Source organism: Hetaerina americana, unplaced genomic scaffold (genome assembly GCF_022747635.1).
Source record: "Hetaerina americana unplaced genomic scaffold, ioHetAmer1.1.p SCAF_10, whole genome shotgun sequence".
Lineage (NCBI taxonomy): Eukaryota > Metazoa > Arthropoda > Insecta > Odonata > Calopterygidae > Hetaerina > Hetaerina americana.
This window is the reverse complement of record NW_027286070.1, coordinates 27,077,080-27,104,466: the sequence shown is the minus strand read 5'-3', so window position 1 is coordinate 27,104,466 and position 27,387 is coordinate 27,077,080. Positions and strand designations below refer to the sequence as shown.

At 37.2% G+C, this 27,387-nt stretch overlaps 1 protein-coding gene across 1 annotated transcript in view; it reads left to right on the top strand.

Moving 5' to 3' along the window:
• The window catches only part of nompC (no mechanoreceptor potential C), a 517,130-nt gene that overhangs the window by 479,380 nt on the left and 10,363 nt on the right, over nucleotides 1-27,387 (top strand). The window contains exons 19-21 of the mRNA XM_071598936.1: nucleotides 8,302-8,433; nucleotides 10,761-10,967; nucleotides 21,148-21,480. Of these exons, the coding sequence (XP_071455037.1) occupies nucleotides 8,302-8,433; nucleotides 10,761-10,967; nucleotides 21,148-21,480 (672 nt within the window). The remainder of the gene's footprint in view (nucleotides 1-8,301; nucleotides 8,434-10,760; nucleotides 10,968-21,147; nucleotides 21,481-27,387) is intronic.

Sequence of the window (27,387 nt, the reverse complement as noted above, 5' to 3'; positions counted from 1 at the left end):
GTTTACATCCTGATGTTCTTCACCGTTGTTCCCTTTTCGTTTTGTTTTCGGGGATTCCCTCTTATCTCCTTTTCGGGAGGCAATCCAGCCATGGAGCCGTGCAGTGAGACCCTGCTGTCCTTGGGTAAGTGGGTGAGAGAGGGGCGCGTCTGTGCTCGCAATCGAATCGATGGGATTTTGGGGCAGAGACTTGCGCCGGAGCCGTCCGTCCGACACGGGCGAAGTTATAAATGGATTTGAAGGACCTATTCACATCAATGTGCGCGTGAAATATGATGTTACCGGCCCAAAACGAGAGAAAATGGTCCCCTTCGTCCGTGCTACCCCGACCTTTTACCAACTAAGCTTCCATATGGATAGCCTAGACGAGTAGCGACAGCAAAACAGAAAACCATCGGAAAATTAGCTTCGATGAATTTATATCACCTATTTTCACTACTTCCAATTTCAATTGTGTGATTTGCTATTTACTTGAGAGAATAATTTATCGATGGAAAATATTTCCCCATTTAAATGATATTTTAGCTGGTTTTACTAATGGTTTGAGATGGATACATTTGAAATATAGCGATAAGGAGAAAATGTGCTGTCGACCTATCATCATCACACCAATCTATCACATCTGTCAGTTCAGTTTTCTTGTACAAGAAATCATATATTCACTCTTCAAATACCGATATTAAAGTAGCAGTTATAAGATGAAGGGCCTTTTAATTTAAATACCTAAAGATCACATCCGATGTTTTCAAGAGAAATAGGTTATATATTGAAAATGTCTTGAATCTTGGTGGAACAAGAATTTAACCGTGATGTAATCAAAAATATGTCAGTTATTTGTAGGAATAATTTTAATTAAGATTTAACATGTAAAACATTGAGCATATATGCTTAAAAAAATTCCTAGCACTCTGAAGGTATATAGCATTTCGGACAGTAAGAAACCATGATATGGCGATTTCATGAAAGTATAAGCATAATTTTGCTGCAATATACATACATATATATATATATATATATATATATATATATATATATATATATATATATATATGCAGGCCAATTGATATTGTTTCATGGAAATAAGTCATACTTTACGCCAGCAGGATAGCTGGCGAAACTGTTGTACTTTTAAACGACATACGCGGACGCAGCCCGAAAAAATGTGGAAATCAAGTCATACTTTAATTTAAAAGTAAATTCATTAATTATTCCATAGAGATACTCATATTAGTTGATAATTATATTATACGCCATGAAAATAACAAATAAGTGCATAATTTGGCGAAATTCTTTGCAGTAAAAAAAGAAAGAGACCCAAGTTTACGTTTGCGACCACGCAGAGGAGTACCAACAACCGGGTTTTCTTGATTCTTGTCTCCAATTTACACGTCACATTTCCTGAAAATCTCGCAAATTCTATGTCATGAACTGTGTGTTCGTACGCCTGGCATAAAAAGTCGTAGAAGTGCGAATTCCCTCCGTGAAATCAGAAGATTTTGTGAAAAGAGCAACGAGCCGTCATGCATTATCGTCGTTCGCTCGCTCGGCCGCTGGATTTGCCCTTCGCTGAGACGTGCTCAAAGGCCTCAGCTGAAAGATTTATTCGAGTAGTTCCCGCGCGCGGTCGTGTCGGTTTGTTAACAGGATATACACACACGAACGCACCCGAGAATGAGCCGAGAGGAAAGGGACGGATGAAATTCCTCTCTCGGCGAATCACTCCTTTGCTCAAAGCACACAACGCACGTAGCCATTTAGGCAACTGGGATAATATTCATCGGCATATGCATGCAGTGGCGTATCCAGAAAATTTCAAGAGCGGGTCTCGTTTTTGGAGACGATTCCACGGTTAACAGGGATAATAAATGAGTAGCGTAAGCTTGCAAGACTTTATGAATTCGCTAATGTCCTCGTCTTGCATTTCAAATCACTGAGATTTAACTTAGCATTAATCGCTCCTTATCTTGATTACTGCTTATTTATTTTAGGATCCTATCCTATCTAATCAATTAGGAACTACCTAATTGATAGACTGCAGAGGCTATAAATATTTCCTACTCATGCTCATCCTCAAATGATATTAGCATATTTCCAATAGTTCGATAGTAAATTATTGACCCAAGCGGTAATAGCATTTGGTGTGATTTTTTCTTTTTAGTTGCACTATCTGATACGTGCGTAACTTCTGTAATAACCAGCCTTTAAATTTATGATATGCAGTTGCCCCTAATCCCTCTTAACTATCATGAACATCGTGTAACTCATGAACATACGTGGCACTCGAAGTGTTCAGGGTAATCGAAACTGGTTACTTGTAAAATATTGTTCAAAGTGAACATCTCCTACCAACTACTGCATTAAGAATTCCTCTTTTGATGTTTTTTGTCAAATTGACATGTAATTACTTCAATTCAATTGTATCAATTTTTTAATACATTTATGTTACTATGCATTATTTTTAGTGATGAAAAGTAATGCAATTATGAAAATTTAATTAAAGTAGTAGGTAAATTTGTAGTAATGTAACTATTTATGGCGTCTGCGTAGTTTCTCTTATTTTGTATGCTATGATATTGCTCATAGTCACCACTGTGTTTTTAATCGATAAACTTTAAATATCCAACGGCCGTCTAGTAGCTCTTGATATCAGACACATGCGCATAGTATGACTTGCACTTAATTTGCTTTAATGCAGCACAACTGCGCTAATACTGAAGCTCTTTTATGAACGCATTCGGAGCAGATGTGTGAGGGAGGGCAAGAGGGAAATCCAATAAGAGAGAGAAGCTCAATTTATGGTTATTTCATATGATGCTTGAATACAATACGCGTTAATAAGCGTACGTTGTGGAAGGGAGTTGCTGGTGTATTAGTATCAACGGCTGGGATAAAGAGCGCTCTGGGAGAGCGAGTAGCCTTTTTCGCAATATACCATGGAGTGTTTCACAGCAATTATTATTATTATCAAATTTGTAACCCAAATTCTATGATGAATTTTTCAACTCATCGACGTGTACGTATATAATTATTTTACCTTTTTTATCAACCTTCAATTGAAAATCCTTCATATTATCAATTCTTATATGGTTAAAACATGGTAGAGAAGAGTATCAAGGAGGGAGAACAAAAGGCGAATAGATCGATCCCATTAAGAGAGTTGTGAGAGAGAAAAGTTATGTAATGTACGGGATGGAGATAAACGGAGTACTTGGAGTGAGTCTTGGGATTGAGGCGCTGATGGTCGAGTTACTTGTACGAGGGTTGTCCAAAAAGTAACCTCCGTTATGCTCTAAAAAATACACTGGAATTGATACAGAAAATTTATCATTTTAATCTAAAAACTACATTTCTCTACTGTTTTATGCATATTCGCCAGACAGATTTAAATATTCGTCATATCTCTGAACTAGTTTTCAACTTCCTTCAGCATAAAATTCTGCCACATGAGATCGCAGCCAACCAATGACGCTATCTTGAAGTTCCTCGTCGAGACGAGCACAAAATATGTAGCAGCATAACTTTTCAGTCGTGTTCCTATGCAGCAGAGTCGTAGAAATCTATGGACCACTTTCTACATATTTCATGTATCGTAAAAAAACCGGTTTTCACGAACTTTTGGTCAAATTTCTGGTGAATTTCATTGTTCACCAAACACGGGTGGCAAATTCGGTTATCATCATGGACATTTGTGTTCACTCTCAAACGGATGACAACACTGACGCACAACTCTTGTCACTCATAACATTTGATCCGTACAGAGCACAAATTTCCCGATGAATATCAGTAGCTTTGAAGTTTTTTGCCAGTGCAAACCTTATCACAAAACGGATTTTAGATTTGGCGGGATTTCCAATTGCATTGTTCATTTTGACTCGCTACTGTGAACAAACGACAAGTGGCACGGCCCCCCGAACACTGCAGATCAAGGAGTACTGCCCTTGTGTGTGTGTCAATACAGCAAATATTAGTCCCCCCCCCATTAGTTCGCTCGCTACACGCAAACGGTGATTACTTCCTGAACACCCCTCGTAGAAGGTTACTAGTAAATTAATATTCCTCATCTGGTTGATGTGATCCGTGCTTCACATTCTAATTGTCTAGTTCCTCATTTGATTCTTAGGATACTTACAGTGCTGGAGAAATAAGATCACCCGGGACAAAGCAGGTTTTATGCTTCACATTCCTTACTATCTAGTTCCTCATTTGATTCTGTGGATGCATACAGTGCTGGAGAAAAATTATCACCCGATAGAGAGCAGGCGTATCTATGGCTGTTTTATTACACCTTCAGACGGGTTTTCCTGGATTTTTTTCCCACTTAAAGATGTTATGGTCACTCGTATTTGCTTGAGAATAGCTGTCGATATTTGATCGATTTCTCCGCAACAGTAAAATGGCTGATAAGAAAACTCAGGTGCATGGTGAGTTATGCCAACGCGGGCCTTCTACAAAGTATCACTTTTTTCTCATATTGTTTCATATTTTACATTGATTTATGGGTTTCAAATGTGCACGGTAAGCGGAAAAATTAAATTTTGGCAACATTTTTTTACTATTTTTAAACTTTTTCCCGTCACACTGTATCATTGTGTAAATAAAAGGATAGCTACCGTCGAAAAACGCATTGTTTTTTAATTGTCACTCGTATAATCGGACCACTTTAGAGAGTCTTGGTATTTTGCCCTCTGTAATATAGCGGAAATTGGCTCTCTTGGAGCTAGAGTAGGGCTGAAAATGCGAAGTATTTTCGTCATTGATGAATTATATTTGTAATAATATGATGATAGCTACCCTGCAGATTCGGAAAGTTTTACGTGATTAGTGTTCATATGGTATATAAATTAAGAAGAAATATAACAAAATAAGGAGTCAAGCTATAAGGTTTTAGAATAGTAGGCTTCTAGTCAAGAGATTAGTATATCTCTTGGTGAAAAATTATTACCCCACAGTATGAATCCAATGTATCCCTTAAGAAAAGAAATGGTCATTTTATCATAACTTAGGAGTTGCAAAAATAGAATGGATCATCCATCAATTAGTATATCAATATGAAATTTCCTGTATTCATTTTTTTCTGGCTCAACATTGTGAAAGTTCTTGTTCATTAAATGAAGAACACAATGTATTTTTCCACTGTTCTTCATTTCAGTACTACTAGTTTGAAAGCTTAGGCGTCATCATTAGTACAAATTTGTCAAGTTGCGGTCCATTTATATACCATTCATGTGGACGTGGATTTATATACCATCCAAATGAATGGTATATAAATGGACCGCAACTTGACTAATTTGTACTAATGATGACGCCTTAGCTTTGAAACTAGTAGTACGGAAATGAAGAATAGTGGAAAAATACATTGTGTTCTCCATTATATGAAATTTCCTATTCATTGGTGAATCAAATAAAATATACTTACATAGTATGCTTTTTATCATTTGCCATTTAAAAGTTACCGCTTTACGGCTAATAAATTTCATCAACCGCCTTTCATATTGTAGTTTTTTCATACTTCCATTTCATAAATATTTGGGGAACTCCTCATAAGTTTTCGGGGTAACTCAAACGGTTTTACGGGAAAAACCAGGCTCAAGGGTGACCTTAAGTAAGTTCAGACTTGCGTCGAATATAGTTTTTCCGAGACGATTTGCCGTTGAAGAAAATTTTTCCTCCAGCCTCCAACCAATTTTTCTTCCGCCTTCCTATCTCAATCATAGCATTGTGGGGCACAAGGATCTGCAGGTGCTACATTTGAGCGTTTTATGTCCAGTGCGATGAACGATCGTTGCATTGAACTTTACGCCTTTTGGCTCGAAAAGATATAAAATAGCCTTTGTTTTTCATAGTTTATTTTCTTTACGCGCGCATTATGAGTCGTAGGCATTTAAAAAATTACAATTTTCCTTGCTTTAGTATATCCGAGTTCGAGCACCAAGTATTTTTTGTGGGAGTTATTCCTTCCACATTCTTTCGTCACATGTCGGGAGAGTGAGACGTAAGCGGATCTTCTCCAACCACGTGGGTCCGTTGGGCTCATTTGGAGCAGGGCACGCAAAGCTATTAGCATCACGTAAGCATGAGCGCGCCACCCTCTGATGCATGGTGCATGGCATCAATTAGGTGAGCAAAATCTAGGGCGCAATGTGTGGCGGCATAGTCTGACCGGTTACGCGCTCGTTACCCCTTACTCAAAGGTCGTGGTTTCGAAAGCTCTTCTCCATAGTAAGTCTATTGTGTTTTAATGAGGTACAGTGTATTTTCGTTTTATAATTAATGTCGAGGAAATCACATGAAAATGAACCATTTCCTCAATTAGACTCTTTGATAATGGTTCCCCAATTCGTTCGTATTTTAGAAAATACATATGCAAAATTTTGTCATGACTAACATTTCATTTTTTAAAGTTTTTCTTTAAAAAAAATCAACCCTTGGTCCATTTACACTATCGTGCAGTCAAATAAGTCGATATATCAGTTACTAGTTATATTATTTATAGTTGCAAATGAGTCAAATATATCAGTTACTAGCAAGAACTTCTGATTGGAGTAGTTCTGAACTATTCAACATTCATTCCCGGAGAGAGGGAGTTAACGCGGAGAGTTAAATTTGTTCTTAGTGCGACTTCTCGATATCGTAATCCAAGTACCAGCGTCTCACATGAGACCGTCAAAGTCGTTTTCCTGCCGAGTGATAAGAAATTGGTCACTGCTTAGTGATTCCTGTATGGAGTAACCAGCAAAATGCGTTGACATGGGGCGCATTTAAAAGTTATTTCTGTTTTAACGGAATAAGAGTGACTCATGAGGTGGTAATAAGCAGTTATTGTGAATTTGCTACTTAGCGCAAATGTGAAGCATTACAAAGGAGAGGCAATAATAGGCAGAGAAATTAAGTTTAAATTACAAAGTTGAACAAATCAGAATAGTTTCGCCTATTTAAAATCTAGGTATAATAAAAAATACATAGTTTAACACAAAATGAGAAGAGACATTTTTAAAGAGACAAATTTTGGAAGGAAAGTTAGCTAGATAAAGAAGAAGAGGAAGGAAATGGTGGCATTCCTATGGACAAAATGGGAAGGAATATCGAACAGATGGTGCGTGCAGTAGAGAGACAGTTGGTGAGCCAGTTGATACCTACTCGTATCTAAGGAAACTTTGATAACATCAGAAGAATCAAAACTGTATGATGCTCACAGTTTAAACTATAAACGCAGTCCAAATGGAGTGTGAAATTCGTTCACCAGGGCAGCGGGATCAGATCCTTTCCCCATTCCAGGTTTTAGTTTCCCAGGAAGATCTGGTTTCCGAAAAATTGTGCAACTTGAATGAAATTTGGGTTGTCCAGAGAAGCATGCCCGGGAATCAAGCCCAAACTCTTCCGCCGGCAGTCCATCGCCTTACCCCCGGACTACCACCGACGCCGTATATTCTAAGTCCACTATGAGGGAATGTGTCCGTACTAGAGAAAATAAATACTAGACATTTTTGTTTTGACCCGGCTGGCAATGCACGTCGTGATACTGTTTTTATTTATAACAAAGAAAAGTGCTCATTTATTCAGTTTAGTTTTTAGAAACATTTGATGAACGCTTTTAGTTTCGGATAAAGATACATCTTTTTACGCATGGAATACGCTTTCCTTTTGTCCTTTGTAAGTGTTGAATTTTTACTAAGAATTGACATCTCCACCAAAATTACTGCTTCATTCGCTACCTCCGTATTGTACCCTCATTATAATACCTACTATGCAAAATCAGTGCACTCAAATCACTGTTCCTGACAGAATACGGTTCCATGGTAACAGTTAAAGCACTCGCCAGTACATGTCAAGAGTAAGATGCAGAGAAAAAATAAAAATCTGTCAGCAAATTGGCAAGCTATTAAAATTTACTGAATTAGCCATGTACTGTATTAAAACTTAGTCTGTGTACATATAAACTCATCATTACCTTATAAGTTGAGCTAAAGCATAAAATTGGAATTACGTTATTTTAAATTAAGTGTCATTTTTATTTTTCAGAAATTTTGGTTAATTATTTCATGCTCATGATTTTTTATTAAAGGATTTTTGTAGGGGCGAAATTAGGTATCAGAAATTTCCAGGATAGAGAATTGTTTGTTACAATTCGTAAATTATGAATTATTGTTAGTGAAACGTGATTTATTCATCATTTTTATTCATTTCTATCGGGTATCGGCATTTTAGGCACACTTGTATCGGCTGGATATTGGTTCTTGGCATCATGTTTGATTTAACCGCTTTAGCAGGCTCATCTGATTCTATCTTTTTTTCTGTTTGCAGTTCGTGTACAACTTGATGGTTTGCAGCAAAAACTACAACAACAAACCCATCGAGTACTTCGTTCTCGTGTCTCCGGCTCCGGTGGACACAGCAGCTAAACTCTCGAACACATTCATGACCCTATCTACCAAGGTAAGTCCTGCGTGTCCTGCCAATGCTCGCACCCCCAATAGTCCTGCATTGCTAGGCATGGTCAAAATGGACCAGCAATGTGAGAAGAAGAGAATGTAATTATCTGGGTGAAGATAAGATAAATTTGATGTTACATTAGATAAAAATAATGGAGCGAGAATCCTTTTTCACTATCAGAAAATTGAATATGATAAAAGAATCACCTTTTTTTAAGATTTCCTCATTTGTTATGATTCTGTTCAAACACAAAAAATAGCATTTTCATGCCAGTGTACTATGATAGATTGATACCCTATTCACCTTCGGACATACGAGAGAAATCATTAATTTCATATAAGTAAATGTGAATGCCTCTTTAATTTTTACCGAACAAATTAGATTTGAATCTACTTCAGATATTAAAATAAAACCGTTGTAAAAACTGTACATTTAAATTCGGATTGAACTTATTAAAACTTTTTGCGAATCGAATGTGTATTTACAGTTTGTTTTTCTCTCTCTCTACTTGAAACCCAACGTGAATTAGCATATGCCGGTGATTGTGAATTTATACAAGCGTAAGATAAATACGTAAATTATGAAGTTTTTCTTACATGAGGACAACCCATAAAAAATGTATTTATATCTACCTGGAGTTTTGATTATCTCTGACCTTGGTTGATCTGTATTCTTCAGATGAGCAAGGTTGGAGGACGAAGAGCACGCGACCATCATTCACAATGGATCGCTCGGTTTGCATCTGAATCAAATTTTAAATCCATTGACATTCTTTCGCAGTGTGATGAAGTCTCTAGCTCTCACTATTAATTTCTCTCAAGACGTTTTGGAATATTAAATATATTTTTGACCAAACTTTGAAGGTGTTTGAGAACTGATTTAAAACGTAGTTAATATGATTTTCTTTTCCCTCCTTCCATAAATTTATACAACTCAGAATTGTTTCCAATACAAGAAAAAACTCAACCTTAAATTTTATGCCAACTTAACAATTTATTTAAACTTGACAAGTAATTCTTTAGGGTCTTAGTAGCGTCATTAAAAACTGATTATTTTTTAATCAGGGTTTTTCAAAGAATTTTTTTTTCAAATCAAGGCACTGTATTTGAATTTTAAAATTAAAAAAAGTTCTGACGAGTATTTATAAAACAAAGTTAATATTAAGCGGCATTGTCTTTACCGTTAAATATATGTGATTTAGGTGAAATGCTCATAAACGTTCGCTTGAATAAGGTGTGTAGTCTTGGATGTTAATAATCATGGGAGCATCCCATCATTCATTTATGCTCAAATGGTGAGTTCAGCCCCCGTCTCTTGAATGACTTGTGAATGTTAAAAATGGTTTTAATCCAAATTCCAAAGATTTTTACACTCTGAAAATGTTGCATGGTGGTTATCCCCTGAAAATCTGCAGATTAAAATAAAGGGTTCGTAGTATATGAAAATGGTTTCCGGGAGAGAGCATTAGTAGTTTTTTAAATAAAAAATAACGTTGTGGTAAACAATAATTTGTATATTACAGCTGAGTTTTTAACCTGTCAACAACTCTTATAGATATAATAATTCTTCAAGATAGATTACGAAAAATAAATCTAAATGTGGTTTCTGAAATATTTTCTTGAATAATATTCAAGAAAAACACATTGTTTGAATTGTAAGCAAGCTAACTTGGAATAAATCATTGGCTGAGTTAACTAAGTCAGTAGAGACCTGCACTCTTTGAAATATTACACTATAATTTGTATTATCCATTAAATTATCTCTGATAGTTCGCGTCACACACCTGTTGGACGCCTAATTTCAATACTTTCAAAGATATGCAGTTAATTAATCAAACATTTTTACCCGGCATTATTTTTGGAACATACATGAGATACCTAAATGGTATAATATAAGGATGTGTATATAGAACATTGCATGAAATATTTATATGCTAATTAAATAAGATTAAAATCATTTTAATCTTTATAGGTGATGGTTTCAATGTAAAAAAATGTATTAGATGTATATGTAACGGCTGCAAAGGCAGGCGGTCCATTCTCGCGAGGATACTTCGTTTATCCTTAGTATACTTCAGAAGGGAAGCTAGTACTTGTGCATCGGGTACAAGTAGTGGGTAATTCCGTCCCATGCCTCGAGGCATCCGTGAAGATACATGCTATCTACTCTTTTTCTGGCTCTCAGGAAACTAGCATCTTAAAGGGATCCTTTGTGGAAATCAACACTGAAAACATAAGTCGATTTATGTCCGGATGGGCTTGAGTTGGAAGGAGGCCTTCCCCCTCAATCTCTCCGACATCTCATCCATCTTGTGATTCGTATTCTTTCAGGAAAAAGAGCGAGCCAAGGATTTAATCTCAGCGGGCAAGATGTGCGAGACGATGGCCACGGAGCTGTTAGCGCTCGCGGCCGGCGCCGACTCAGCCGGTCGGATCCTCAACGCCACCGATCGCAGGAACATCGAATTCCTGGACGTGCTCATCGAGAACGAGCAGAAGGAAGTCATCGCTCACACAGTGGTCCAGCGATATCTCCAGGTACGGATGGTGCGAGCGAGGCAAACCGCCGTCGGGAAGAGGGGCGAATGGGGAGGACTGGGTTTCTACGAGCCTAGGAATCCGTCGATTTTTTTATATTCTGTGGTCTCATGGAAGAGTTAAGGAAAAAGGCTCCGGGAGAGAGGAAGAATCGGTCGGCCATGAGTCAATCCGTGTTCAATAAGGAGCGATCTTCTCGCGTCGGTTCCCATGGGTGTGAGCAGGGCTAGAAAGATTGAAATTATAGTGGCGTGCCTTCGAAGGAAACCACGCGATGAAGACGAACAGGAGAGGTGTTTGTGTTCAGCGGTCATTTAGTTTCACACTTAATGGTCCTAATTACAGTTCGTGCTATGCCATTGCCTCATTTGCCGTTCCGTTGCCTCAGATTGGTCTAATGCTCCGTTTATTCCCAAAGTGTTACCGATTTTCTCACAGATTTTAAAAGGTAAGACGGAAAATATTTCTCCTTCCGCGGGCCGGAATATCTGAGGAACAATTGAAAGGAAGCGGTTAACTTGGACGCACGGGAAATTTTCAAGGGTTCACCAAATTTTCTGTAATTTTTTGATGAACTATCGTTCTAATTTTTCATTTTATTTTCAATTTTTTTCACGAATTGCGAAGGAAGGACCTCACTCGTGATATGAGAAAAAACAAGGCCTCTTTAATCCTAAACCTTGATCCATCAACGACGATCAGCATTTGATTTCCAACAATTTGCAAATTTACACTCAATTCCACAAATAAAAACTAACGAAAATACTCAATTAAATTGACCCTCTATATTATAGCGAAACTTCCTCAAAATAGATAATTTAATACTTTTGTGATGGTAAAATAAATGCTTCTATTTAATGCCTAGTTAAAGGTCTGCGGTGTGATGAGCTACAAAATGGGCTGTTTTACATTAGGTCTTAAATTATGTCGGACAGTAATTACGAATTCTGACCAAGAATTCTGATACTTTGTTTTATTAAATTCATTTGATGAATTTAATGTTACTCTTACAAAGTATGTACAAGTAATTTTAACTTAATACGATACGTTTCCAACGCAATGCTGTTTTGGTTTACCTTTCCGAATATAATTTTAATTTTCAGGTTAATTTAACATCACAGCCTGACTTCCACTTAGCATGAAATTTAAAATATTTCCTTAACCTTAAAAACAGTTTTCCATGAAAATGGACAACTGTGTATGAGTGATGGTCAAATTATAGGAATGGGTACGATGATTTCAAATTGAATCACGATAAAAAAGAATGAAAGATGTGAGAACTATGTAGAGTCAAATAAATCGCACTCTCACTTTTTGAAACAGTGAAATTTAAGAATGAAACTTCTTAGTGCTTTTAATGGCACCAATTCTGTTAATATTTCCAGTAACACGTGTCTTTTTCCTGTTAACACTCACTACCGGTGATCTCGAAAAGAGTAGAGATATTTTTTGCAATCGCTTATCATTCCTTGTATCTTGTAAGAAATTTAGACCAAGACTTAGAGGATTATATATTATTGCTGTACGAAAAAATCTTTTCGCCACGTCTCTCGCCGACAGCCGTCCGGAAAACTTACTTCATTCGTACAAGAGGAGTCCATCGATCGAATGGCTCTAATCCCTTTTTCTGCCAAAAGTAGGGCGTGTAGTGTTCTTGGGTGGAAATAAAATAGCTTTAAGTTTCAAAAATCGACTATTTATAGGCGTAATTTGAGATGAGTTTGCACTAGATTGAGCACATTTGATGGTCATAAATTAGGTATTTTCCAATACGTCCCACTCTTATAAAATTATCTCTAAGTAGATACCTTTAAGGTTCTTAGCAAGAAAAGAAAGCAAAATATCATCGTTGATTTTTGAACCATTATCATTTCAAGGACTATTTGTATCTCCATCTTTCAGAGTATTTACCAAACATATTTACCATCGATTGCGTAAAAGTTGTTGCCCTCCGTAAATTGGGTCATATATTTGGATGATCTTTAGAGAGGAAATATGCTTAACTTGTTAATAAAGACTCTTCTCGGTTCTTTTGGAGCACATATCATCAAAGTTTCATGTTGATTTTATTTATATAAAATATCTGTTTTTGTATTTGTTCATACTTAATGTGCTTATGGATAAAAAAGTCATTTATCTATTCATAACCATATATTAACCGTACTATTAAATATACGTAACACTTTCAGGCTTCACTTCGTGGAATTTTTTCATGTCCATATTAAATGAGTTTGTAATTTTCCACAGACTTGGTCTTTGGATATTTAATGGATCTACCATGTAATGGCTGATGACCATATTTGGCAGGTTTAATTGGGATAGGAAATTGACACTGATTAACTTATGCGCTACAATTACTATTTGAGCTCAACATTTATTAGCTGATAGCTCGTATGTCTCCGTTAGACTGTACGAGGAAGTTTGGATAAACAATATTTTCATGGTATTCATTTACGCATTAGTGAATGATTAATACGTAAATCATTTTTCATTATAAATCAAAGTAAATGACAGAAAGTGCCCAACCCCATGTTTTTAAATTAATGGAATGAATAATGACACGTACAAGGTGTGATCAAAAAAGACAGGACTGATTTTATAACTATTTTATTTCGACGGAAACAGCTTAATTGAAGCTGTGGCCCTTTGAGGGCCCACATGCCTTGGCTGACGACACACCTTTGCCAACGTTTCATCCAGCTCTTAAACCCTGTTTGGTAAGCCGCCTTAGGGATCCTTTTCAGGTCCGCCATACAATTAGTTTAAATGTCCGCAATGGAGTCGAATCGGCAGCCTTTCAAGGTTGATTTTAACTTTGGAAACAAAAAGAGTCTGATGAAGCCACGTCTGGAGAGTAGGGTGGCTGCGATATCACGGAAGTTCTGGTTCTGGCGAAAAACTCGATCAGCGCCGTGTGAGCCGGCGCGTTATCGTTTCCCCACATGGAGAAACCTCTTCCGGCTCACTGCGACCCTCAGCATCTTCATAGCCATTAAGTAGGCATCTTTGTTGACGGCTTAACCATTAGGAACATATTCTTAATGAATCAGCCCTTACCAATCGAAGAAACACACCGCTAAGACCACAAGAGGCCTCCCCGTTTGCGAATCTTCATCTGTCGAGGTTCTGCCCGATTTAAAACGACTGTACCACTCACGACACTGGCTTCGACCAGTACCTTTATTAACAAAGGCTTGCTGAATCATTCCAAATGTCTCCGTAGCACTTTTTCCAAGTTTGAAACAAAATTTCTCGGACACTCGGTGTTCCTCAAGCTCCTTCACTGCTTCCGTTGCACGCGGCGACAAACAGGTGAAGACACGTACCGCTGCTGCTGCGTAAAGGCTCGACGTAAACAAACGGAACACCTCTCGTTTTAGTCGTCAGATGTGTCGTTGGGTGGCGCACGGTCTCGTTTCGATCCGTTGAACGGTTTGCGCAGAATAAAATCAGTCCGATCTTTTTTTGATTACACCTTATAGATATTCATTTCATGACCTTTATGTTTGAGAAAATATATCCGTTACATATAATACATTATACGCTATAAAAATTGACTAAGTCATTAAAGATTGAAACTTTTAGACACGAGAGTACTTTTACTTATTTTCCGTTCATCAAAATATTTTTATTTTCTAGCAAAGCCAGAGGTCTCACACTATGGCAAGCCAGTTTAGTGTGTTCTATCAATTAAGATCAATTAACTATTTATAATTTGGAATAAAATAAAATTCCAGTAACTGAATTTTAGCAGCTTTAACAAATTTAAGTCACCCCGATTGTAGTGTAGTAGTATGGATGTGTGAACAATTTTAATGATAAAAAAGGCATCTAATATTTTATCTATATTCTGTGTTCCGACTAAACAATTACTCATAATTCCACAGTTTCGGCAAATGAACGAGTTAATAACATCATATAAATTTGAACAAATTCTATTTAAACAATTACGCGAAGAAATCTTAATTCATCTCGGCAAGTCAAATAATTTTTTTTAATCAATACCAATATTTTTGCAATTTGCTAAATGTTTAAAATTAAGCCGAAAGTGACACATGGGACATTGTTAAAAGATAAGAAGAATGGAATAGCAAAACCTGGTTGAAAATTATAATCAGTATACACTATCTGTAACTTGATTTTTGAAAGAATTGCCTAGGCGAATAGGTGTATATTTATGCCTTTAAGGTGTCATTATACTACTTTTAGTTTGGTATTTAAGGAATTGGAATGCCTTATGCATATTGTGTTGCGTCATATTGACCTCATTAAAGACTACAAGGGCATACAGGAACACTTATTTCGTCAGCTATGAATTTAAAATGCTCGAGTTCCCCGAAGGAGATGGTATTTCCGAAACACCACTATGAAAGTCTTAGCATGTCAAACACTTCAAACTTCCACACTCCTGTTTCTCATGCGGGAATTTCACCGCGGGAATAAAAATTACCTCCGCGATCTCATCCTCTAAAAAACTGCGGCGCGATTCGAAAATCCTCCTGCATCACCACACAGCCGCCGCTGCGTGAAAGGGGGCATGGAGAAAGAAACTATCTACTGAACGAGATTGGAGATGAAGTTTTGGAAATATCGCTTAAGCTCTTCGAAACTCGTTTAAAAGCTCCAAGGTTTAGGGGAGAGGAAGTGGAGAGAAAAAAGGAATGCGCACACAAAAGAGACCCCTCCGATCTCCACATCTAGCACACGTTATCTTTCATCACAGGATGATATACCCGTACGTGTGGATACAACACACGCTTGTGAGTGTGTATCCACGCGTTCGTGTGTGTACCCCTGTGTGTGTGCGGGTATCCACACATAGAGGTATAGGATATCTTGAGATTTATATGCATACATATACATGTATGCATATAAATAAATATATACATGTATTCATACGCACATATTATTATTATTTAGTAATCTACCAGTTAAGGTAGGTTATTGATGTACACAACTACCACATAAATATTTCGTGACTCCGAACAAACAACAATCTAGCAACCTACTCTACATCAAGTCCTTCATCTCTGTTTACTTTCTTCCTTCCTTGATTCCGTCCAACATACCTATCCTGTTCCTGCTCATTCCTCGTTTACCTAACATTCTCCCCTCTATGGCTGCGTAGGTTTTCGCGGCGGTGGTTTGAAGAATTCTGCATTCTCGGGTTTCACCGCGTCGTTGTTTGATTCTGACAACAGTTTCGCCGAAGTTGCCTTCGATGTCTTCAGGTCGAAGAGTGAAGTAAACTTCGACCTGAAGACGCCGAATGTAATTTCGGCGAAACTGTCGTCAGAATCAAACAACGACGCGGTGAAACCCGAGAATGCAGAATTCTTCATCCTCCCCTTTATTATAGCCTTCAACATCCCACAACCGATCAATACGCCCTTCATCCATTTTTCCTGCTTCCTTCGGATTTCTCCCAACAATTCCCTCTCCTCGCCTATCATACCAAGTACTTCCTCATTTGTTTTCCTTTCGGTCAATTTCACCTTCTATAGCTTCTTCGAAAGCCTCCAATTTACGTTTATCCTCTTGCTTCAGTGACCACGTTTCCGCGCCGAGCATAGCTACGCTCCATATTAGTATTTTCTTAACATCCTTGCTCAACGTCCCTACCATCAACTCCCTCCTTGTGACAGTCTCTTTTCCTAGCGCAAAGCCTCTCCTAACAGAACTACTACTACAGCAATATTTTTGAGTATTCTGTTCAGAGGCATGAAACTTATCGCAAGGTGAAATGAAAGACTTCCATCAATGCCTCCAGAGGAGCAAAAACGTGAGATATAATCATTGAAAAACCCATGAGGTGCATCGGATTGGGGGTAACGATGCGACAAGCGGCCATGACGTAAAACAATTTCCAATTGAATGCGATCGTATTACTTTTACAACTTGTACCTTTATAGAGCGCCATAACACCTGCAAAATTTTAGATTATTTTAAATTGAATGATTTTTGATTAAACATAGTAATGTAACTCAAAGTCCGAGAACTCTACCCCCATTTGAAGAACACCTGCTCCCTTATAAATTTATGATATTATATGGACCACTTAATTAATATATCTCAGCGGATGATGTGGTAAAAATACGCCATTATTTATTAAACTGGATTAATATTACTGGGCCAATATATTACTTCAATATTTTCCCTACAGATTCTACAGGGAACTAAAAAACTTTGGTTATTCGTTCTGTTTTCTTTCGCTAATGTTATAAGTTTTATTTATTTTTAATTTATAGCAGATTTATGATACACATTAGGATGTAAAAGGTAAAAAGACTATTACAGATTATTGTATACATTACATGTATTTGAATGAAACAATTATGTTTGTTAAACTGTGCGTGCATAAAAATCAACCTAAAATCAAACAAGAAATCGTACTTACTATTTGTCACCCTCACAGAAAATTCGGTTCAGATTGAAAATTTGGTTTGTCGTAAAGTAAATCTCTTAATTTTACTAAAGAAAAGATGATTTTTGGTAACTTATGTTCATATACGTACATATCTGCGTATAGGGAACTTTCAAAATGTTACCTTTTCTTCTACTAGAGTTGAATTTATGTTACAGTTTAAAAAAAATATTCTCTTCTACCATAAATTTACAAATAATGTGTAATTAGAGTCATATAATTGCCCGTAAAATTCTCGAACATCATGGTATCTTACGAAATTGTACCTCCCTCAAAGTCCGCAAATGGTTTAGGTACTTGGAACTGTACTCAATTCCCTTTAAATGTTTCATTCAACGCCCAGTTTTGCTGACGTCAATACTGGATTGAAACGTGCTGAGGAAGAGTAAAAGCTACGAAACAATAAATAAACCTGCCTTCCTCGGATGAGCAGATGTTTCGAATAGATTCAACCTAGTGATGAATGGTAGGTACCTGTTGAGAAACCTAGAGGTTTGAAGATTCTCCATGAGTACCGAAGAATATCCTTCCCGGGTTCATAAGAAAACTTTGAAATGACTCTTTTACACCCAAGCAAGTTATGAATTCATTAGGTTACTTCATTACGGATTGCATTCCTTTACTGGGAAGAAATCACAAAAACACTAAATTTGATGAACAGGGTAATTAACAATGAAGAATTGAATATACAAGTAATTGGTCACGTGCAGGTAAATTTCTACAACTTGAAACATGTGAATCAGAAATATTCACCTTACCTCCAAGCGAGAGCACGAATGATAGAAAGAAGTATAGTATATAACCATATTTTATGCAAGGAGCTATTTAAGTGCCAAAGAATAACTAAAACTTATGCTGTAATACAGTCGAAAAACACCGGAAAAATAATCCTGCTGTGACAATTCTTTTATCCTGCAAATAGAGTATAATTTCCGATAAAGTATAAGTTTTAAGTATAAGTTCCGAATTTCCGCAACAATCTTTGATGAAATAAGAATATCTCTGTCAGAATGTTTTCAAGATGAACTTGCATTAAATTATCCATAATAACCGCTTACCATTATTCGTTATAAACAGCCTTAACTTGACCTTGTGAAAAAAGCCATCCAGGAGAGCAAGCAGGAACATGCTCTTTATTATCAACGGGCACTACATAACATACATGTGATTTTTGCAATATTCTCCGCGCACCATACAAGCCTCTGAATGTTCTTGGAAAATTCGAAAGGTCTCCAGTTGAGGTTAACCGATGGAATATATATACTGACTTTGGGGGTCTATTGGGAAGACACAGTTCCAATACCCATCGGCGGGGCATTGGTTTATTGCCCCATGAGCTTTGCGGGTTTGAAGGTATCGTCTAGTGCTATCCTGTCTCGGCTACCGCTTTGGCGAACAGTTTCCCTACACGTAAACTCACAACTCGTCAAATATTTACACATATTTCTATGTACGTAAGCAAAGGTATATGTAGTCATGTAAATAAAGTGCATAAAATCATGGAAATGGATATATGGTATTTGTACATGATCCAGGGGAGGGCAGATTTCCCCATTCCCTCCGCCCCATTCTCTCACGCGGAGCCATTATATTTACGCCTCCGCTCGACATCTCAGCTGGAAGCTTGGCTTTACGTCCCCACCAACCATCCCGCTGAGAAGTAAAACACCGTCAACACTTTGCCTCCCTATGATATAACAAGAATAAAAAGAAATGGCGGGCGACGCGCTTTATTTGTTGATCGATTTTGGTGTTGTACTCCCACACAGGCACAGGTATGAGTAGGCATACATCTTTTTGTATATACATATGTATGAATACATATGTACGCTATGTATATATACATTCCTTGCTAGAAATGTTCAATTTTTGTCTTCCTTCTGCTGATGAAGAAGGCTGCGGTAGTGAAAATTTCAAATGACGTATGGGGTTTCTTTGCTTCTTTGTTCTATACGACGCACGGTTGCGTCACTTGTCGATGTGTAGGTGTGTGTATACATACATATATGTATATATATGCACACACATAGATACATATTAACGAATATAGTTATAATACACACTCGGAAATAGATTTAGGAAAAATCGACGGAAAAACATTAAGGGGGAATACACGGTTAGTGGTGAGGGTGGAAGCGTATGGATTACAAATGGAAAAAAGTTTCCTCTCAGTTCAGGACACGGTCAAGGAAACTTTTTCTGCTTGGAATTCGCAACCTTTCACTTCCCCCACTATCCGTTTGTTTGTTCTTTAAATTTTTTATCACTTTTCCCTATTTCTATTTCCGTATGAATATGTTTTAGCCGTTTGGTAAATTTCCCTGTTTGAGTGTGTGTGAAGTTGTATATATAAAAATATATATATATAAACATATATATTTTTATCATAAACCTCTTTAAACTAATACTCTAGATAGGATAAAGGTTTTTTATCCATGAATTCAGCGTAAGAATTAAAGGAGAACCACTGTAGTAAATTTATCTCAAAGTACAAGATCATAAATCATTGTGTAAAAAATGAGAGAGGTGGTATATGGCGTGACGTATATGCTGGTAATGTTCCAGGCTGGTAACTGAGAGACATTTAGGGTGAAACATTTCCTAAGACAAGAGCGAAATCAAAAAATTTCTCCTGCTACCTTCTCAAATGTGAATAAAATCATTGAGGATGAAATCGTCAGTATTCTTAGCCAGTAGCCAAGTGCGCGACGAATTAGAATAAATTTTGCCTCTTCCTACGTGCAATGAATCCATAATGATCTTCACTTTAGCATACACCCTTCTGCAGCAGTCGAGTCTGGATAATTGTTATTATCTATCAGAATGCACCAGAAACAAGCAGTTTTTGGCAGATGCCGTAAAACACACTCGATGTTTGAAAATATATCATGGTAAATGATCACATGAAAGCAGCCATTTGATGCAATTAAAACGCCGTGGGAGGGGTAATACACACCCGGTTCCAATTTACTGCTTCTTTATTCACTGACACAAAAATTTAGGACTGATAAACATATTTTAGATAAAGACATTCCGATGTCACCCTTAGAGTTTTTTTTATGACGAAATGCCCACCTGAGTGCAGATGCAATGACTTCGCAAGAAATGATTCAACGCCGCCACACACAAGAAAACCTTCAGAATTTTTTATTATGGATTTAAGGAGTCTAGATTCATATTTAAATGCTTTTTGTATGCGCTGACATTTAAAAATAAATCCTTAAAAGTCTACGAAATGTATAAAAGAGAAAAAATGCATATCACCCAGTTGGTTTTTAGTAGGTCGTTGTTTTAAAAACTTACCTCTTCGGTGCATGCGGTATCACTGTTTTCATTTAAATACGTATAGATTTCCATAATAAATATTTAAGATTCAGAACATCATGTAGGTGAAATTTTATTTTACATTAGTCATCAAATTTGATCATAATTTTAAGCAAAATGTCGTCGAATTTGCATTTCATATCCAAATCTTCCCGAATTTTACAGAATCAAAACCAATTTTTAATGAAGGCATATTTTTCATACTTAAAATCTCCAAGCTAAAAATTACGAGTATTTTTTTTATTTTTCTGTCATTTAAAGTAGCAAGAAGAAATGTTCTTCCATTTTCGAGACCTAAATGAAAACTCATTTAACTCAATAGCGAGCTCATTGGCCCGTGACTACCGCTGAAAAAATTCTGGAGTTAAAAAACCCACCATTGTATCCTTGGAATAACCTTCTGACTCCTCCTCTTTTTCTGGATCCCCACAGGAGCTGTGGCGCGGCAGTTTGACGTGGGCCGCGTGGCGCGTACTTCTCCTCTTCGTCTTCTTCCTCATCTGCCCTCCCGTGTGGGTCGGGTTCACCCTGCCCCTCGGCCACAGGTACAACAAGGTCCCCATCATCAAGTTCATGTCCTACCTCACGTCCCACATTTACCTCATGCTGTTGCTCATGTTGGCGGGTATCACACCCGTGCATCCCGTAGTCCGGCCGAACCTCTTCCCCTACTGGTACGAGTGGGCGCTGCTCGTCTGGCTCTCCGGACTGCTGCTCTTCGAACTTACCAACCCGAGCGACAAGAGCGGACTCGGGTGGATCAAGGTGGGTGAGCAAAGTGGACATTGAGTGGACCTCGCGTTCATTTCTACCATGGCCTTGACCCTCTCCACGAGTTCTCAAATGGGAACGATGGATAACCAAAGGGGGCTGAATTGGTGAAGGCCTGTTATGCCAATGTTTGATGGGTAAATGTAACTTTTTCATTGTTAATAGGTTTAATGGCAACAGATAATGGTTTTTGACACGGTTTCATTCACAAAGTCATGATTTGGTTTGCATGGTCCTATAAGAAAACTCATATGTACCAGGACAATGGAAAATGGCGGGAGATGCTTGTGTAACAGGTCTTAAAATTCTGGTTCCCGTATGTAAAACCTTTGAAAGCCAAATCATTCCCCTGATGATGACCCAAAATTTATGAAGCCATGTGTAGTTGTCTAAAAGACAAATATGAATTTTTTTTAAATTTTTTTATGAAATTAAAGATTTTTTATTCTTCCTACATGAGCGTTTCCAACTTTCAAGGAAATATCTGTAACCCTGGCTTACTAGATCGGTGAAGTTTGAAAAAAATGAAAAATAGCTATGAACAGGTGGATTCGTGATGAGATTAGATTTTATTTAGCCCATCTGCATGTTATGATGAAGGAACGAGGGACATATTCACGGATGCGGAGACTGTTTCTGGCAGTCTTTAACGTGGTCGTGTTTAGAGGATAATTGCATGAAAATCCACAACATTGATGGGGGCGTTAAAACTACCATCATCACCCTTCCATCAACGTAGGCTGCTGTTGGCTTCTCTCTGGTTCGTCTCCACTTTAAGATCAATCCCTGATTGCTACCTATCCTTAATTACCATGTTATCCGCAAGTATCTCCTTCCTTGTGCTGGAGCAGTCGTACGCCCCTTGAGACGACAAACAATAACCTTCAATGTATCTGTTAATGGAGTAGCCAGGGGAAGATCAGCTAATCCCAAAGGTTCTGGTTTTGTAGTTTAAAAATGCACCGGGGACAACTGAGCACCAGCCAGCGGCATGCCGATCAGTGAAACTTGTCATTAAATTGATTTCAATTGCGAACTTAAGATTATATAACTTTGATTCACTGGTTTGGTAAACATAAAATTTAATTTCTTCTAAGATTGCTGCTGAAATACGGCCATTAATCCATTGAATACCATGATATCATGGTTAGCATTACAATACTATTTTTAAGTAGTCCTCAATCAGCTTCCTCTTCCTCAGAGTCTTATTTTACTTCATATGGCCTCATTATTTCACGTGGTTATACATACTATGGATTGCAGTATCTTTACTTCGCAGTAGCATTCGACAACGAACATAATTAGAGGCAAGGTTTTATTTGATATTCACACTGTAAATAAAGCTTCTGATTAATTTTAGCTCACTTAATGGTTTCATTTCAGATAAATTTAATCAATCAATCTTAAGGCTGGATTTACAGATATTCAGGCTGTCTGCAATCCCTCTTTGTTCCTAGATATATAATAATGATTCATTTTTTAAATAAATTAATGTACTCAAATATGCCTACTTTTTCCTCCTACATACATTAAAATGAGAAAACATTAACTATTTCCTCATATGTGTATCTTGAAACATGCATGTTATACCAACAGATCAATAAATATAGGAAAGTAGCGTCAAATTTTAACTGCCCTCATTAAATTCCTTTGGGAAAGTTTACAGTATTTTAAAACGTGATGAAAGAGACTTAAACTCTTAAACTCTAAAATTTCTTTTTTATTGTAAATTCGGATGATGCTTCTTTTCAGTTCATGATACATGCACTTCCTGTTGCATAATGCGAACATATTTCATCGAATGGCATTGCTAAAATAGTGACAATTATATTTATCTCCGCGTACTTATTTTTAAATCGTTTTTTTTCACTTTAGAATTATTAATTGAGGATATTTTTTCCCAAAAAATCTTTTACTGATTTCCATCTACACAATATTCCGCACACTGTGACAAGGGCGTAGTGCAGAAGTTTTCTGCACTATCGCCTTCAGCGATAACAAAGGTAGGAATAATTCTGTAAAAGGGAGAATGGCGTTAAATATGTTATTATTTCCCACTCTTCGTGCTTTGATCCATAATGACCACAAGGAAAACAATCCCTACCTCAACAACAGTCTTTCTGATTTTTTTCATCATTATCCGATTTTCTGATTTAACTTGTCCTCGCCGTCGCAGGTTAAGTTGAACAATTGATAATTTTGAAACAACATAAATTTGTTATTCAGCCTCTACGCCTCCATCCCCTCTCATCTCACGTTTTTCGGTGATTCCGTAACACATTTTGCTAAGAAAATCAATATCATGAGGGAAAACATTACTTATCTCCCACAAAAAGCCTCCTCTTTTGCGATGAAAATAAAAAATGAACTAATATTAGATATATACGCGTTATCTTTTAAAGACAAATACTTTTCGAAGATTTTTTATCTACCTTATTTTGACACGTCATTGAACTGTTAGCTAATTTCATTCTCCTTCTTTTATTTCGGTGTAATGAATATCATCATTTGCGAGAATATGGATCTTAATTTTAGTTCATTTCCTTCCATGAAGTACTTCTCAAAGCAATTAAAACTACATAGAATTTTCCCCCTAGCGTGCACCTTTCACAACACCTGTTTGGCTTAGTTTTGAAATTGATCACCGTTATCAGAGTTAGGGGATTAGTTTTCTAATGGCTCCCTTGAATGTGTATTTATCTTTCATATATATTTTTATATTTAAAGTGGGAGCCAATTTTGAATTTTCCTCTTTATTGTGCTTCGTTCAAATTGAACTGCTATTTTTATTACCAGTATGAAACCAGTATCCCAGCTTCGCGATGAAAATTTCAAAGTTTCTTTGTGATTAGATGGATATACCGAAGATTCCCGACCAGTATTAGAAGGGTTGAATCTCTGAGCACCTCCTTTTAAACTTCCCTCTTATGGCTCGCTGTTGCCTTACTACCGACCTCACCATAAGTACGCCCAAAAATGATGGTTCCTAGGGTTGAAACTTCCATTTATTTAGATAAATGAAATTAAGGAGATTTTCTTGTCCAGCAATAACGGAATCAAATGCAATCTGGCAGTGTTATCCCCCACTAAAATCCGGAGCTACTTGTTTCTGCGTGTAATTCATATAATACAAGTAGAGCGTACGCTGAAACCCTCCCGAAACATATCTTGAAAGAACCATCCTTATGTATACAGCTTGAAGTAAATAGATTACTAATCGGCGAAATTGGAAGCGTTACACGATGTTTGACAGAGAAGATAAAAATGATAAACTTCTATTGAAAGGTATTGCGGGCTATACCCGTAATCTTTACGGCGCCGCGGCCTGTCATACCGTCTCAAGTGCGTGATTGCAATGAGAAAGATCCTTCCCTCGGCAGAAGTCGGATTCCTTCTTGTTGTAATGTGCAATCGCAATTTAGAGGGTTCCGATAAACAAGTATTTTATTGTGTCTTACTCTAGGAAGGACGCTTATTGTAAAACTGTGACAAACGAATACATCATTTTATATTAACGTTTAGGTGTTATAAGGTGGAATGTGATTCAAACAATATCAAGAAACCTGCCAGTAACCTTCCATTCATTAATTCTCCTATTGCTTTAAATTTCGATGCATAACATCCTTCCAATATAGTAATAGCAATGACCGCATTAATAACTAGAAAACTTCAAGAGCGTTTTTATGTCATTAAGAATATTTGGACTGTTGACTCTTTTTTAAGCTGAATTATTAGCTCGAATCCCATTGCATCTTAAATTTTATTACGACTCATACAAGCGAAGAAACAGTTAACTAGATGCCTTCGCTGGCTGCCTCGCCATTTTAGGAATCATTTTTGTTGGTTCAAAAATGTTTTGTCTCTAATCGTCTATAAACTCAATAATAAATATCATCCTCTAATAGGGAAGTAGAAGAAAAAGCAATACACTCGTAGCCACTTTCTTACTGTCGAAACTTGGCACCTGTAATATTTAACTGGAGTATATATATTAAAAGGTAGCCGCCACAAGGGAGAGAGAACTAAAGTCGCAGTCTCCCACTGTTAACAGACGGTTCAGTTAAACAGTGATATTTAGTTATTTGGACTAAAATATGCAGGTGTAATTTCAGAAGACTTTCCTCGTTGATGAATCGATACCCAAACACCTATAATTAAAGCGACCCACGCAAGAACATGAAATCTTGAAAATCTTATTTAAAAAACATCTTTCATGTTCTTTTGCATCAGAACAAATCTAGTAAGCTGATACCTCTCGGTAAACGATCGCATTCCCTTTATTTTCTTGAAAGTTTCCGAAATTCTGATTATCTTGTAACAATTCATTGAATATATGATACTCGCTGAGACATTCTTCTATATGCTCCTACTCTATCCAGTATCTTTCCATTACTGATTGACCATTAAGGTCGAAAGAAGAGAAAATATACAGCAATAAAATGTTTATGACGAAGCGAAAAGAAATAGCAGTAAAATAGCCTTTCGTATTTATATTATTCAAGATCTTACGATTCGATGGATGGGCTTTGAATAATACCGCTTGAGTTTCTGCTCAGGGGAAATTCTTGCAGTTTCTGAAGGTTCTAAAATATGGCTGTGATTTGTAATTAACACAGGATATTTTTTTAATGTCTGTGCATCAGTTTATGTCAATTTAATGACAAACTCGTGTTAAAAATCAATATAAGATTAAAAAACTGGTGAATCACAGCGATATTAACTTGAATACATAATTTACTGACTATTGAACAATATTAATCCATTCATTTAAGTGAGTAACAGGTCTTTTCAATCACATATTTCACAGTTATGTAGTATAAAATGGTTAAATTTTTGAATATTTAATAAAATCTAACCTAGGTTATCGTAAAATATCATACCTTTCCATTACCATGCCATTACATCTATTAAATCTTTCGAGCTCCTTATCGCGGCCAATACCGGGCACCATTATCCTTATGTTGGTACTTGACTTCGGCATAATTAAAGTTTTGAAGCCAAATCAGGCCTATAGACCTCGTGATTGGACATGTATCAATCGGTATGTTGGTCATTTCGCAATCAAATGGAAGCTGGAAGACGTAATTGAAATCATTCATTGCCGCATTCCATATGTTGGCTAATTAGATCACATTTCGTCCATACGTACCTCCCTAGATTCGTGAGAAGATAGGAGTGCGACTGTGCTGTCACGAAATATTTTCTATTTCATTAAACGCCGGGTACTCCTCATCTCTCCTCTCTCCGGTCCCCATTTTCTTGTTCTTTATGCGGCCGTCTTTCATCAGCCACCACACCCTGAGCAACCCTTCTCTGATCAGCGTCACACGACATGGTCCTTGGTTCGGATATTGGGTTTCATGAGCTGTATGGGTTTCATGAGCTGTAAGGAAGTAAAGTCGTTGGCCGCTAAGGGAATCGAGGACACCTTCTAAGCAAACAGCGCATCCTTTCCGGCCCTCCTCTCCACGCCGGAGACAACCTCAGCCATCCATATCAATAATGCGAATTGATCGTTCGAATTCTTCTGGAAGCCCCAGTTTTACGGCTGACGTCATCATGTTCTGCTCGACTCCAAGAGTTTGATTTGACCAAGATTTTATTCCCAAAAGTCTTCGAGAGTATTCGCCCCTTAAAACTACCATGTGAATTATTAATGTCATTAACCTTCCAATATTCATGGGGGTATTTTTACTAGCTTTGTGCTGGGCAGATTTCTCATATGCTATTCCCAAATCCGGCGTACTGAAGTCGTTGAGAAATGTGCAAACGATCAGAACTCGTCTAGTGATGATAATCTTATATGAAAGCCACCTTTCATGCTGCTTTAAATTGGCATTGAAATATTTTCTGAACAAGTTGAAAAATGCTTCTTTTTTAAGAACACACGGATGGATAATC